This window comes from Danio rerio, chromosome 10, assembly GCF_052040795.2.
Source record: "Danio rerio strain M-AB ecotype USA chromosome 10, GRCz13ab, whole genome shotgun sequence".
Lineage (NCBI taxonomy): Eukaryota > Metazoa > Chordata > Actinopteri > Cypriniformes > Danionidae > Danio > Danio rerio.
Window position 1 is genome coordinate 2,624,175 of NC_141030.1, and position 15,826 is coordinate 2,640,000.

Genomic DNA, 15,826 nt, shown 5'->3' on the forward strand with positions numbered 1-15,826 from the left:
CAGCTTGAATAAAATGTAAATGGGATTCAATTTCTTTTTTCTCTATCTTGGGTATATCTAGCTGTTTTCTTTGTTTTTCAAACTTCCTTTGCTCTTTCTGCACAGGTTTCCTTCTGAAAGTCGCATTTCAGCAAACTTTCGTCACCAGCTCACTGAATCCATCCGCAGTGCTAATTAAATTAGAGCAATAATGATCATAATGGCTGATCGCTGTATTAATTTGCGCAAGAAAGACCTCGATTTGCATAATCATCTCTCGATTGCCTGTGCATTTGAGCTGCATCGCTCCTTCATCGAGCAGCGGCGGATTCAATGAGCCACGACCTGGGAGAGATAAGCTGATGATCTGTCTGTCTTTCTCCCTCTGTCTGTCTGTATATCTCCCTCTCTTTCTCTCTGCTTTAGATCATGTGGGTACAGTAGGTACGGGCGAGCCCATAGTCAATGCCATCAACGGTGACTCTGCACTCATCGGAGGTAAAGAGATCTGCTTTAGAGAACTATTCTTCATTTCTCATCTTTTGTCATTTCAGTCATCATCATTTACTGCTTTCTGCTAACTTTGTCTTGCTCTTGGAATCTCTTAATATGACAATTAACCCAAAACATCAATAACTTTGACTTTGTTTACTTTGTAGAACAGAAAAAGGTAAAGTTGAAGTCAGAATTATTCACCCTCTGTTTATTTTTCCCTCAATTTCTGTTTAACAGAGAGCAGATTTATTCAACACATTTCTAGTCATAATAGTTTTAATATCTCATTTCTAATAACTGATTTATTTTATATTTGCCATGATGACAGTAAATAATATTAGACTAGATATTCTTCAAGACACTTCTATACAGCTTAAAGTGACATTCACAGGCTTAACTAGGTTAATTAGGTGAACAAGGCAGGTTAGGGTAATTAGGCAAGTTATTGTATAACGATGGTTTGTTCTGTAGACTATCGAAAAAATATAGCTTAAAGGGGCTAATAATTTTGACCTTAAAATGTTTAGTAATTAATTAAAAACTGCTTTTATTCTAGCCGAAATAAAAAAAGACTTTCTCCAGAAAACTTTTTCTGAAAAAAAAAATCTGAAAAAAATAACAACAAACTTTTTTAACAGAAGCAAATGTCAAGCGATCAATAGAAAAAAATCAATTGCTCGTGATATGTAAAACATGAACACGAGTACTTTAAACCTCTCTCCTGGTCTTATCTGTTTATAGTTCACTTAAATAGACATGCAATAGTTTTCTTTGAATCTTTTAATAGAACAATTCATCCAAAACTTGACTGTTTACGTTGAAAATCTAATTCAAATTCAATTTTTATTATAGGTGGGCATAGATTAATTTTTTAATCTAGATTAATCTCACTGTAATCTTGAAATTAATATTGATTAAAATGGCTCATTTTAATTCTGCCGAAGTCATTCATCTTAAACTTTAGGCCTACATAAGCTCGAAACATAAATTTTTAAGTAAAGGACCGCACACACACACACACACACACACACACACACACACACACACACACACATGGCGAAATGTGGAAGTTTTTGGCGTGCGTTAATAAATTCCATAACACTCTCACCAGTCCTTACTCCTTATTTGCGTCTAATAGCCCAGTTTGTCACGGGGGCATGAATGAAATGTTTGTTTAAATTTTAGTAACTATAACTTTGACTTTGTTTACTTTGTAGAACAGAAAAAGGTAAAGTTGAAGTCAGAATTATTTACCCTCTGTTTATTTTTTTCCTCAGTTTCTGTTTAACAGAGAGCAGATTTATTCAACACATTTCTAATCATAATAGTTTTAATATCTCATTTCTAATAACTGATTTATTTTGTCTTTGTCATGATGACAGTAAATAATATTTGACTAGATATTCTTCAAGACACTTCTATACAGCTTAAAGTGACATTCACAGGCTTAACTAGGTTAATTAGGTGAACTAGGCAGGTTAGGGTAATTAGGCAAGTTATTGTATAACGATGGTTTGTTCTGTAGACTATTGAAAAAATATATAGCTTAAAGGGGCTAATAATATTGACCTTAAAATGTTTAGTAATTAATTAAAAACTGATTTTATTCTAGCCGAAATAAAACAAATAAGACTTTCTCCAGAAAACTTTTTCTGAAAAAAAAATTCTGAAAAAAAAAATAAGAACCTCAAACTTTTTTAAAGGAAGCAAATGTCAAGCGATCAATAAAAAAAAAATCAATTGCTCATGATATGGCCCCTTCAAGTAAAACATAAACACGAGTACTTTAAACCTCTCTCCTGGTCTTATCTGTTTACAGTTCACTTAAATAGACATGCAAACACTTTCTTTGAATCTTTTAATAGAACAATTCATCCAAAACTTGACTGTTTACGTTGAAAATCAAATTCTTTTTTTTTTCAAATTTTTATTATAGGTGGGCATAGATTATTTTTTAATCTAGATTAATCTCACTGTAATCTTGAAATTAATCTTGATTAAAATGGCTCATTTTAGTCATTCATTTTGAACTTTAGGCCTACATAAGCTCGAAACATCAATTTTTAATTAAAGGACCACACACACACACACACACACACACACACACGGCGAAATGTGGAAGTTTTTGGCGTGCGTTAATAAATTCCATAACACTCTCACCAGTCCTTGCTCCTTATTTGCGTCTAATAGCCCAGTTTGTCACATGCGCACGAATGAAATGTTTGTTTAAATTTTAGTAACTATAACTTTGACTTTTTATTCAGTTTGTGGTCTCATTTTATCTGTAACACTGTAAGCTATGACATAGACTTGCCTTTTACTACAAAGATGCCTTTTTTTACGTGTAAATACTATGGTAAAACGATGTAAACATTGACATGTGGAAAAACAGCGCCTCAGTGCGTCCTCGTCAGGGCGCTGGCTATGAGGTTAAATGTCAACTGTTTTTTTAAGAACATTTTTGTTGAATAAAAGTGTATGTATGCAGCTTTATTTTGCTTGTTTAAATATTTATTTTTTAAAATTTGTGCCAAGGAAAATTTTGTTTGGTGTGGCCAGAAGAAAAAAAAATATATAAATCCTTAATGTTACACCCTAAAAAGTCATGTGAAATAAAATTTTAAAAGGTTAAGAAGGCATGTGGACATAACACATAGTTTAAATCAAATAATTTTAGCATGCCAAAGTGAAATGTGTGCATATAAAATATATTTTACCAACAACAAAAATGTGGCTAGTGAAAAAGGCAAGTGGCTAGTAACGTGGAAAACTGCTAGCCACAGTGACTGGTTTTCAAATCAGTTAATGTCAAGCCCTGCCCGTGATCCTAAAAATAATAATAGGTTATTAAATTCTTATGAACTTCCGCGAAGAACAGACCTAGTTTGAAATAAAGAATCAACATTGTACTAAACATCTGAGATCTCAGGAGGACACACAAAAAATAGAGCTTGAGTAAATAATGACAAAACCCACAAACTTAATGACAAAACCATTGGGTTATTTGTCATGCAAAGTGAACTTGAGTGTGTCTGATTAACGTCTGCCTTCACAGCGACCCGACAGAAAGACTATCAGTAAATAGAGGCAAATTAACAAAGGCCCCCAAAACTAATTAAACATTTTGACGAAATTATTTGCCAATGAAGGAGCTTCTGCCGCCGTCCAATACTCTTTGTCCTTTTCACAGCCGCCGTAATGTGGCATTAAATTGAGTTGAGATTTATTTTGCCGCTTCAATTAGACATTTCTTTTAGCCTTTATAATTAAATGTGCCGTGTTTAAGAGGCCACAAAGGACAGAAGCATTTTTTTTTCCTGACGGCTGTAGAATTGAGATGAAGAAGCTTTAACTTTTGATGAAGGAAAAAAGCTTCATGAGGAAGACTTCTGCAAAGCTTCTCAGCCTCGGTGATCATCTGATACTCTTGTTTTATATAGATATACTTAAATGCATCTAAAATATTGTGATTTAACAGACATTTAACATCAACATTTGTGCATTTTAGTCAAACTTCTTTACATCAAATATATGAAAGTCCTTTTCTTTGGTTTTATATATATGTATATATATACACCTCCAAGCACTCCAGTCAGGCAAATGCTGCACTAGCTCGCAAAATGGCTATAACGTTAATGTAATCCTCCTATAACCAACAGCGTGTCTGGCATTTGGCAACACTTTGGCAACAGACAGGGCTCGAAATTGCGACCGTTTTGGTCACATTTGCACCCAAAATTTTATCTATGCGATGTCAAAATATATATGGGGGTGCATGAAATTGATGTTGTGCAACCAGTTTTCACAGCAAAATGTTCACCACGCGCAGGATTAGGAGGCGTTCACGCAATAAGCATCTTTGCACCTAAAAACGCCAAACACATCGCTCAAGAATAGTTTAAAACAGTTGACATGTCAACTTGCAGTAAACAAAGCCCACAAGGCTTGCCCCGCCTTCAAGCTCTTCTTATTGGCCCACTGCACTAAAACAGAACGCGAATGGATTGGTTAATATCAGCTGTCAATCACTCAGTTCAAATGACAGGGAGCTACAGCCGCGAAAACGTAAAGGTCTGGATACGAGAGAATGGAAACAACACTGGCAGATTTAGTTTTAGAAACCACCTAAAGTTACAGATAATGGCACATCTGATCACCACTGTGAAGGTTGATTTTTGTGAACCGTTACACCCTTAATATATATATATATATATATATATATATATATATATATATATATATATATATATATATATATATATATATATATATATATGAGCACTACTAGTAGTGCAATAAGGCTGTATATTGGCACAGGTGGGAGGTGTGTGCTGGCTTAAGGCTGCCGGCTGAGTGCCTAGGTGTTCCACCAGTGCTGATGTACAGCAATTTTGCACTGTTACTCGTGTGATATTGCGTTTATACAACAGTTTGACGGCATAATCGTTTATTTAAAAAAGAAAATCAAACACGGAGAGTCTAAAAAATCATTTTGTATGAAAAACTACTTTCTTCATTGTTCATTCACATCTGCAGCTGACATCAGAATAGCAAAACCATTACTAATTCACAAAAGCCACTTTAAAGCTAGTGTTTGAATTATTCTCTAGCATAATGTCTAAAGTGATGACAAAACAGCTGATTTTGTTCACATTTTAAGATTATAAACCTGAACAGGATGAAATGCCATCAGTCTACAGAGATTTCCCAGTATTTCTCTGTTGCAATCAGGAGATCACAATAATCAACCCCAAAAAAGCCAAACCAAAGCAAACACTAGCAGATTACTATGGTATAAATACAGCACTACAACATAAAAAAGAGAGAGATTGACTTAGAATGTCACTCACCAGTTGTATAATGTTTTGATCGGCTGTATTTCTAAACTTTTCTCCCCTCAGGACTTATTATGTGGTCTCTGTCACCATCTTGTGGCGGAAAGTCAACCACTGTTTTCTTTGCTCTGCTCAATATGACAGGCTGATGGATGCCGACGCAATGAATCTTCAAAGTTATAAATATTTTAAATAGGCACTATCCTTATAAATAAACTGTATAGTTGTGTTCTAAACAAATTTGTGTTGGGACAATTTAGGAAGGAATTAATTAAACTTATTAGTGGGTGGCAATGGGGTAAAAAAATAATCATTTTTGCTTTGGAAAAATATTACTTTGTTAACCCAATTAGCGGATTACATTGCTTGTTTTAAGGAAAAACTCACTTTTAACACACTATTTTAAAAACATTTACATTAAGTCATTTAGCAGACGCTTTTATCCAAAGCGACTTACAAATTAGGATTTGCAATTTACACAACTATAAGAGCAACAATGAATAAGTTCTGTAGGCAAGTTTCAGGTATGTAAAGAAAGTGTAAGAAGTAAAACATTAGTCTTTTTTTTTCGTAATATAGTTAGCAGTAGAGCCAGAGAGGCAATTGCAGATTAGGATGGAGAGTGGAGACTAAATAGTTGAGCCGTGATTTCTTCCCTCTTTGGGATGGAACCACGAGGGGACGTTCATTCACAGAACGCAAGTTTCTGGAGGGCACATAGATCTGCAGAAGTGTGAGCAGATAAGAAGGATCAAAGCCAGAAGTCGCTTTGTAAGCAAACATCAGAGCTTTGAATTTGATGCGAGCAGCAACTGGCAGCCAGTGCAAACGGATGAGCAGCAGAGTGACATGTGCTCTTTTAGCTTCATTAAAGACCACTCGTGCTGCTGCGTTTGAAGCATCTGAAGAGGTTTGATAGAGTTAGCTGGATGCCCGGCTAGTAGAGAGTTGCAATAGTCCAGTCTGGAGAGAACAAGAGCTTGAACAAGGAGTTGAGCAGTTGAACAAGCAGTCGAGCAGTTCTAGAGATGTGGTCATAGAAGTTTAGTTGGTTATCAATTGTTACTCCAAGGCTTTTTACCATTTTGGATGCAGTACTGGTTGCCCCATCCAACAAGATGAAATGTTTTGCTCATTTAGAAAAAGCTTCTTGATTTTGGAATTATTGGATATTTGGGCAAGAGACAAGACAAAAAAGCATGAAGTAAGTAAAGCATTGCAGTGCAGCGTTCCTCATTTCAGATGATAATCATCCACTGATTTTCTTTCTCTGAAGCTTGTGTTCGTGTCTTTTAGGAGTGATCGCGGTGGTGATCTTCGTCAGTCTCTCAGCTCTGGCGGTAACAGCGAGATTTCTCTACCGACGGAAAGAAACCTTTCAAAGCCAGGAGCCCAAAGCTGGAAAAACTGACGACAGTCCTGAAACGCCATTCAACACGGATCCAAACTCACAGAGCATCATCAGCGATAACCAAAAAGAATACTTCATATGACGCTCTTTCACCTCGCCGTGGACTAATCCAGTTAAACAGAGGACCGAGGAGTGTAGGGACATTACCATTCGCCGTGCATTATGAGGAAATGTCCGAGAGACTTGGGCCCTTTTTGTACATACAGCGTTTATCGTCCAGAGATTTGGCACTAAAGTGCGGTTTCTAAGGTGTGTATAATGACATTCATTGGCTGTAAATATTCTTTTGAAATGGAACTTTGTAACTTTGTCTCTCTTTCTGCCTTCGGACGATTCAGTGCTCCGTATTGCGTTTAACAGAGGTCAAGAAGCAATCGTTGTGTAACTAAATCTGAATAAATGTGTGAGTTACGAGTGCGATGTTGTGGTGAATACGTGAGATACGTGAGAAGGCTGTACACTCCGTATTTATCACTCTTTCCGTGCTTTTTTCCTCAAATGATTTGCCGTTTGGAGCAAAAAAAGAAATACATCCTCTGGCAGTTGTTTATTGTGGACAACCCGTGTCTCTGGTCCTTGAGTCGTCTTTGTCTCTTAATAAGCGGTTTTCAGTGTGTTTGTTTACAAATTTACACAAGAAAAAAATTACATACACATTTACTTACTCAGCATTTATGTCTTATTTTTCAGTACAGATGCAATATGACTATGAGATATCATGAGCCTATCTTCCTAGAGAATGTTGGTTGGTTGGTTGGTTGGTTGGTTGGTTGGTTGGTTGGTTGGTTGGCTGGTTGGTTGGCTGGTTGGTTAGGAGTTGGTTGCGAGTTGGTTGGTTGGTTTGATGGGAGTTGGTTGTTTGGTTGGTTGGTTGACTATGGTTGACTGTATGGTTGACAAACTTGGTTGCTTTATTGACTTTTGGTTGGTTGACTGTATGGTTGACTGGTTACTTTGTTGCTCAGTAGACTGTTGGTTGGTTGGTTGGTTGGTTGGTTGGTTGGTTGGTTAGTTGACTGTATGGTTGACTGGTTACTTGAATGGTTGACTGTTGGTTGATTGGTTAGTTGACTGTTTGGTTGACTGGTTACTGTGTTGCTTAATTGACTGTTGGTTTGTTGAAGGTTGGGTGGTTGGTTGACTGGTTACTTTGTTGCTTGATTGATTGTTGGTTGGTTGGTTGGTTGGTTGGTTGGTTGGTTGGTTGGTTAGTTAGTTGACTGTATGGTTGACTAGTTACTTGGCTGGTTGGCTGTTGGTTGCTTGATTGTTTGTTTGGTTGGTTGGTTTGTCAACTGTATAGTTGACTGGTTACTGTGTAGCTTAATTGACTGTTGGTTGGTTGGTTGGTTGGTTAGTTGACTATGGTTGACTGGTTAATTGGATGCTTGAATGACAGTTAGTTAGTTAGTTAGTTAGTTAGTTAGTTAGTTAGTTAGTTAGTTAGTTAGTTAGTTAGTTAGTTAGTTAGTTAGTCAGTCAGTTGACTGTATGGTTGACTGGTTACTTGGTTGCTTGGTTTACTGTTGGTTGGTTAGTTGATTACTTTGTTGCTTGATTGACTGTTGGTTGGTTGGTTGGTTGGTTGGTTGGTTGGTTGGTTGGTTGGTTGGTTAGTTAGTTGACTGTATGGTTGACTGGTTACTTGGCTGGTTGACTGTTGGTTGCTTGATTGTTTTTTTGGTTGGTTGGTTGGTTAACTGTATGGTTGACTGGTTACTGTGTAGCTTAATTCACTGCTGGTTGGTTGGTTGGTTGGTTAGTTAGTTGACTATGGTTGACTGGTTAATTGGTTGCTTGATTTACTGTTAGTTAGTTAGTTAGTTATTTAGTTATTTAGTTATTTAGTTAGTTAGTTAGTTAGTTAGTTAGTTAGTTAGTTAGTTAGTTAGTCAGTTGACTGTATGGTTGACTGGTTACTTGGTTGCTTGATTGACTGTTGGTTGGTTGTTTGGTTGATTGTTGGTTGGTTGACAGACTTTTTTGCAAATATGCACATATCACATAGTTACACATTTTAATACTTCAAAAAGTAAACCCCATTGCCTTAAATCTATCTAGTCAACTAATCGTTTTTATAGTGAGTGGTTAAAGGTTTTCATAGAAACTTATGGGGTTTGAAACCAATTGAGAGTCAGTAAATATTGAGTACATTTTAATTTTTTGGTTGAACTATCCCTTTAAGCAACATGATTTTATCAATGGTCTGAGGTCAAGCTGGACAGTGCTGGATCTCCTTCAGGAACCTCAGCTGCTTCTGTATTAAACAGCAGCATGTGACCGACAACCAGAGACGTTCAGAACAAACACAAGCATTTGTTTTATTTTCAGCTCACGTCTGTGAAGAGCTGTTGAGCAGCACTTGATGTGTGGAATCAAAAACAGGTCAGTGGGAGAAATGTGTTGGAGCTGAATTGAATGCAGCATCATGCATTATGAATTTTCATTTATACACAGGTCTGCTTGTCTGATTTACTTTTGGTGACTATGGCGAGTCAATGTGAGGATCTGATCATTATTTTCTAGACCACTGATGAAATCAGACCAAATCTTGAATCAGAAAAAAATCTTTCAAAGTTTGTGCAGAACAAAATGTATTATTCTGAGATAATGTTAGAATTAAAATTGATGTTGTCTGAATATATCTGAATATATTGTAAAATGTCATTTATTTCTGATGATTCAAGGCGTAAATTTTCAGCTTTATCTTCAGTCTAATACATAAAAAAATTCTGATTAATTTCTGTTCATATAATTAAAGACATATACTCGCTTTAAAAGCAACAGTTTTACTCACTTTTGAAATCAACTAATAACTTTAAAGGAACAAGTTTACCCAGCTTTGCTTTAAAAAGTGAGTAAACCAGTTGCTTTTAAAGTGATTAGTTGACTTTATAAAGGGAGTGAACCTGCTTACGATGCTATTAGTTGACTTTACTACTGATTAAGTGAGTAAACTTGTTGATTTACTAAGTAATTAGTTGAAAGCAATGGGTTTACTAATTTTTGGGGTCAACTAATCGCTTCAAAAGCAATGGATTTACTCACTTTTTAACTCAACCAATCACTTTAAAGGAACAAGTTTACCCAGCTTTTAAAGTGAAGTTAACAAATTGCTTTAAAACAATTAATTGTTATAAAAGCAATGGTTTTACTGGCTTTTAAGTGATAAGTTGTCTATATTTACTAACTTTTAAAAGTTAGAAAAAAACTAATAGCTTTAAAAGCAACAGGTTTACACATTTTAAAATCAACTAATCGCTTTAAAGGAACAAGTTTGCCCAGCTGTGGTTAACTATTCGCTTGAAAAACAAATAATTGTTTTAAAAGCAATTGGTTTACTGCTTTTAAAGCAATTAGTTGACTTTATAAAGTGAGTGAGCCTGCTTATAATGTGATTGGTTTACTTTACTTGTAGTTCAGTGAATAAACTTGTTGATTTTAAAGCGATTAGTTGACTTTTTAAAGGGAGTTAACCTGCTTATGATGTGATCCTTTGACTTTAATAGTGATTCAGTGAGTTAACTTGTTGATTTTAAAGTGATTAGTTGACTTTATGAAGTGAGTGAACCTGCTTACGAAGTGATTAGTTGACTTTACTAGTGTTTAAGTGAGTAAACTCGTTGCTTTTTAAGTGATTAGTTGAATTTACTAGTGTTTAAGTGAGTAAACTCGTTGCTTTTAAAGTGATTAGTTGACTTTATAAAGTGAGTGAACCTGCTTATGATGTGATTAGTTGACTTTTACGAGTGATTCAGTGAGTAAACTCATTGATTTTAAAGCGATTAGTTGACTTTATGAAGTGAGTAAACCTGCTTACGATTAGTTGACTTTCCTACTGATTCCGTGAGTAAACTCATTGATTTTAAAGCGATTAGTTGACTTTATGAAGTGAGTAAACCTGCTTACGATTAGTTGACTTTCCTTCTGATTTTGTGAGTAAAATCGTTGATTTTAAAGTGATTAGTTGACTAAAAGCAATGGGTTTACTAATTTTTGGGGTCAACTAATCGCTTTAAAACCAATGGATTTACTCACTTTTTAATTCAACCAATCACTTTAAAGGAACAAGTTTACCCAGCTTTTACAGTGAAGTCAACAAATTGCTTAAAAACAATTAATTGTTATAAAAGCAATGGTTTTACTGTCTTTTAAGTGATTAGTTGACTATATTTACTTACTTTTTTAATGTCAACTAATCACTTTAAAAGCAGGGCGAGGCAGTGGCGCAGTAGGTAGTGCTGTCGCCTCACAACAAGAAGGTCGCTGGTTCGAACCTCGGCTCAGTTGGTGTTTCTGTGTGGAGTTTGCATGTTCTCCCTGCGTTCACGTTGGTTTCCTCCGGGTGCTCCGGTTTCCCCCACAGTCCAAACACATGCGGTACAGGTGAATTGGGTAGGCTAAATTGTCCGTAGTGTATGAGTGTGTTTGTGGATGTTTCCCAGAGATGGGTTGCGGCTGGAAGGGCATCCGCTGCATAAAAACTTGCTGGATAAGTTGGTGGTTCATTCCGCTGTGGCGACCCCAGATCAATAAAAGGGACTAAGCCGACAAGAAAATGAATGAATGAATAATCGCTTTAAAAGCAGTCGGTTTACTTACTTTTTTAAGTATAGTCAACAAATCAATTCAAAAGCAGTGGATTTACACACATTTTGCAGTCAACTAATCATTTAAGTCACAGGTTTGCACACTTTTTTTAATAGCCAAATCTACTTCTCTCAGTAATTCTTGACCTTGGACATTAAAATTCAGACAACCACGCAAGTTTTTTATGTAAATCTTACAATTTTTAAAAATTATTATTATTATTATTTTGTAAAAAATAAAACAAAAAACAGTAGGGCTGGAGTACTGTACGGGGCATACAGTTTATACGCAGTAATATTCATTATGTATATGGACAGTCTCTATAAACCAAAAAGTGTGTGAGTGTGTCCATATTTCAGCTCATTCAGTACAGGAAAGCTGTGAATACCGAGGCTGTACAAATGAAATCTGCGCTGACACCTCGTGACCCGTTGATCATCATGAACGTCTCCATAGTTACAGCCACATCTTTACACACCGCTGATCATTCACATCATTCACATACATTTCTATGCACACGTTTCACAGGTGAACCGTATGGAGAAATAGATGCAGTTCCACAGGATCAATATTGTACTTTAGCACAGAGCGCGTGTGTTCAGCCACGTTCATTGTGTTTCAGATAGATGAATGTGAATGTAAACAGCATCACAAGATGATGGAGCGTTTACATTCACAGCTGTAATGCATGCTGCGTGTGTGTGTGTGTGACTGTGTCAGGTGTCAGTGTGCAATCGGCCACGAAAATGTGAAATAACGTTTGCTGACAGATTTTGAATGCTGCTCAAAAACACATTTCAATAGGCTTCAAGGAAGGTTCCACATTCTAAGGGAGTTAAACTCAGTGCACCGTGTCTGTGATACACCGTCTGTCACCGTGCAGAATTATTTTCACTCATCTCTCAGGTGGTAAAACTTGGGGAGGATATTTTACAATAATGCTCTTTCAATGCATGTTTATGTTAATGCATTTATATTGATTCTTTATATCCACCAGTGTTTATCCTTTTTTTCAGTGTAAAGTGTCTAAATCATTTTCAAAATGTGTTTTTTTTTTCCCTAGGTGGATGTTGTGTCTGATTTTAAAGTGGACCTTTTATGCCTCTTTTTACAAGATCTAATATAATATGTCCTAATATGTAAAATAATATGTATAACTCTCTGAAACTGACCCTTTTAGAATTTGATCCTTATTTTGGTGTCTGTCGCTTTAAATTCAAATGAGATTGTGCTCTTTTTAAAAGAGGGCGGAGCTACAAATGCCTGTGTGTCAGCATAGGGGCAGATTGAAAAACGAGACTAACCTATACTGCTGAAGAAGAGATGTTCACTTGTGGGCGGGGCTTTCCCCCTCTAAAGACACGTACAAAGGGAGAATGTCAATCAAAGTGTATCTGCTGACTGTTTTTATCAAGTCTGCTTATAAAGACTAAAACCAATACACTGTTAACCTTTAAAGCTGGTATATTCACACACTGTTTCCATACAACCATATTTAAACTCCTTATAAAACTAATTTTTGCATAATAGGTCCACTTTATGTGGAACTTAAACACTGCATGTTCAGTGTTTTGTGCAAAAGTTGTTTACAATGACATGAGTACAGATGTGACTACTGAGCATGTGCAAGTGAATGAACGTGACCACACACAGGGCTGCAGTACTGCGCGGCACAGCTAACGCAATCTCACTGCAGTTCGTAACTTTTTGATTTCGTGGCTAATTCGTACGATCTATTTCGTACAATTTGCTCAATGACAATTGGTGTTAGGGGTTGGGTGCCACGCCTCCTTTTTAAAACCGTACATTTTCGTATGACTGAACTCGAATCAACGAATTAGCCTCTAAACTTACAAAACGTAAAATACTTACGTTTCCTCGTGAAATCAGGCTGGCACAGCACAAAATGTTCCAACAAGAAGGACATGACCAGCAGGGGGCAGTTATGTAACAGTGAACATACTGCACTGAGTTTGCAATGAAAAAAGTTCATAAAAGTCACTTTAACTTTCCAAGGTTAAAAGAAGATCAGCAATTCAAAAGCAAATATAAAACAAACAAAAATTATCACAAATTATGGAAAAGTGCTAATATATGAATGTTTTTTTACAATGATCCAAATGTATTTCCCAATGGAATGTGCTATAGGCTACATAAAAGTGTGTAATAATCTTTAAATAGACAAATATGCTGTGATTAATCACCTGATTTACTGCTCTCAGTCTCTTACTATAATGTTTATCATGATGAAACACCTTTAAATGCTTTACAGGACTCATTTCAGTGGTTATTGATGGTATTTAAAAGATGTTGAACTTGTAAGCCAAGTTTATTCCTTTAAAAGTTGCTGTATTTGTATAAGGATCACTTGAGAAAGTGCCTAATTTAAGTTTGCAATGGTTTGAATCATTCATTCCTCTAGAGAGAGTCATTTTATCACACTAGACCTGTTTTAATGAATATGATATTAAAGATTTGGAGTTATATTTTAAATAAACATTAATTGGATTTTGTTAAATTTGTTTGTGTCAATATAATGATTATACAAAATATGCTATATGATTAAAATATGATGAAGACTATCTTGAAATAGACATACTTTGTGATTAATCACCTGATATACTGTAATCTTTATCATCTTGAAACACCTTTATGCTTTGCATAAGTTTGCAATGCTTTGAATGATTCATTTCTCCGGAGAGAGTCATTTTATCACACTAAACCTGTTTTAATGAATATGATATTTAAGTTTTGAGGTTGTATTTTTGGGAAAAGAATTACATTAACTGGATTTTGTTCAATCTGTCCTTTAATATAATATAACAATCATTACATGATTTAAATATATATATGAAATGTGTAGCCTATAGGCTACATAACATCATGTGATAATCATAAAATAGACAAACACTTTGTGATTAATCACCTGATATACTGCTCTCAGCCTATCACCATATTGTTTATCATAATGAAACACCTTTATATGCTTTACAGGACTCATTTCAGTGGTTGTTGACTATTTTATTCCTTTAAAAGTAGCAATGTTTTTAAAGTATCCCTTGATAAAGTGTCTAATTTATGCTTGCAACAGTTTGAATTATTCATTTCTCGAGAAAGAGAGTAATTTTATCACACTAAACCTGTTTAATAAATATGATATTAAAGTTTTGGAGTTACATATAAACTGAATTGTGTTTCATTTGTGTGTGTCAATATAATAAGCAAGCTACAAGATTCAAATATAGCAATAATCTGTAAGCAATCTTAAAATACAGAAATAGTTTGTGATTAATCACCTAATGCTTTGTTAATCACGATGGAAGCATTTTATATGCTTTACTGTTTTCATTTCAGTGATTATTGGCAGTACTAGTATATAAAACATGTTGAACTTGAGAATCTATTCCTTTTAAAAGTAGATATATTTTAAGGATTACTTGAGAAAGTGCCTAATTTAAGTTTGCAATGGTTTGAATCATTAATTTCTTTAGAGAGAGTCATTTTATTACACTAGACCTTTTTTAATGAATATGATATTAAAGATTTTCAGTTGTATTTTTGGATTAAATACTCCATTGTCCAGATTTTGTTCAATGTGTGCTTCAATATAACAACCATTACATGATTCAAACGTATATAGCAACGAAAAGTATAGGCTATAAGCATTATGATTCTCTTTAAACAGACAAATACTCACCTCATATACCTGTCTCAGCCAGTCACTAATGTTTATCATGATGAAACACCTTTAAATGCTTTACAGGAGGACTCATTTCAGTAGTTATTGGGGGTATTTAAAAGATGTTAAACTTGTAAAGCAAGTTTATTCCTTTAAAAGTAGCTATATTTTTTCAGGATCACTTGAGAAAGTGCCTAATTTAAGTTTGCAACGGTTTGAATCATTCATTTCTCCAGAGAGAGGGTAAAAATATTCCACCACTAAACTGAACCCGCTCGAATCAATATGACAAAGTTTAATAGCCTGGTGAACAGCAGGAGGAACCTTTTAAAATGCAAAGCAGCACGCTCCAATTTACCCCCTCAATATTTTGCACATAATCAAGTGTATCAGCAATTAAATGCACACATTATCGTGACCTTGGCATGGCGGATGATGATAACACGCGCGCGGGGCGGAAGGATATTCGGAGCTCGCAGTGACCGACTGGGGCCTGATTACCGGCGCGTCACAGCTCTTAACGCTTCTAATCAGGCTACATGTTTTATTCAGATTCACCACTGATGTGCGGCTCTACACTTAATTTGCGACGATGATGATGGCGATAGGATATGCGCTCGACTCAAATTAAAGGCTGTTTCACGGCAACTCCGACTTTAGGATCGTTTATGGACGCTGATTTGCAGGTAATTTCTGCCGAGGATGCTAAACAGTTGAGTGCTACTTGCTAAGCAGCAGTAACATTAGGCTATTCAGAAAATAGTTCGTGATCTGATGAAACCTAATACCATGATATCATCTGCTTAAAGGCATGACGGGAAGGTTTGGGAAAGTAAT

At 35.6% G+C, this 15,826-nt stretch overlaps 1 protein-coding gene and 3 long non-coding RNA genes across 11 annotated transcripts in view; 3 read left to right on the top strand and 1 right to left on the bottom strand.

Annotated features, from left to right (window-relative positions):
• Positions 1–7,280, top strand: part of cntnap3 (contactin associated protein family member 3) — a 231,396-nt gene extending 224,116 nt beyond the window's left edge. For 3 of the 6 annotated variants that reach the window (XM_087269955.1, XM_087269954.1, XM_087269952.1), the window contains exons 23-24: positions 406–477; positions 6,606–7,280. In XM_087269955.1, coding sequence (XP_087126081.1) covers positions 406–477; positions 6,606–6,802 — 269 coding nt within the window. In that variant the 3' untranslated portion in view covers positions 6,803–7,280. The remainder of the gene's footprint in view (positions 1–405; positions 478–6,605) is intronic. The other 3 variants (XM_087269957.1, XM_087269956.1, XM_087269953.1) reach the window with 1 other exon arrangement.
• Positions 22–7,355, bottom strand: LOC147834961 (uncharacterized). Its single transcript, XR_015500726.1, has 4 exons — positions 5,745–7,355; positions 2,319–4,547; positions 1,827–2,266; positions 22–771 (listed from the first exon to the last, which is right to left on the bottom strand). It is a non-coding gene; the product is annotated as an uncharacterized LOC147834961 (long non-coding RNA).
• A 1,696-nt stretch (positions 7,356–9,051) lies between these two features.
• Positions 9,052–14,494, top strand: LOC147834962 (uncharacterized). The gene is made up of 2 exons (XR_015500733.1): positions 9,052–9,105; positions 12,374–14,494. It is a non-coding gene; the product is annotated as an uncharacterized LOC147834962 (long non-coding RNA).
• A 1,005-nt stretch (positions 14,495–15,499) lies between these two features.
• The window catches only part of LOC147834963 (uncharacterized), a 24,979-nt gene continuing 24,652 nt past the window's right edge, over positions 15,500–15,826 (top strand). For all 3 annotated transcript variants that reach the window (XR_015500707.1, XR_015500706.1, XR_015500705.1), the window contains exon 1: positions 15,500–15,675. This is a non-coding gene — a long non-coding RNA (uncharacterized LOC147834963). The remainder of the gene's footprint in view (positions 15,676–15,826) is intronic.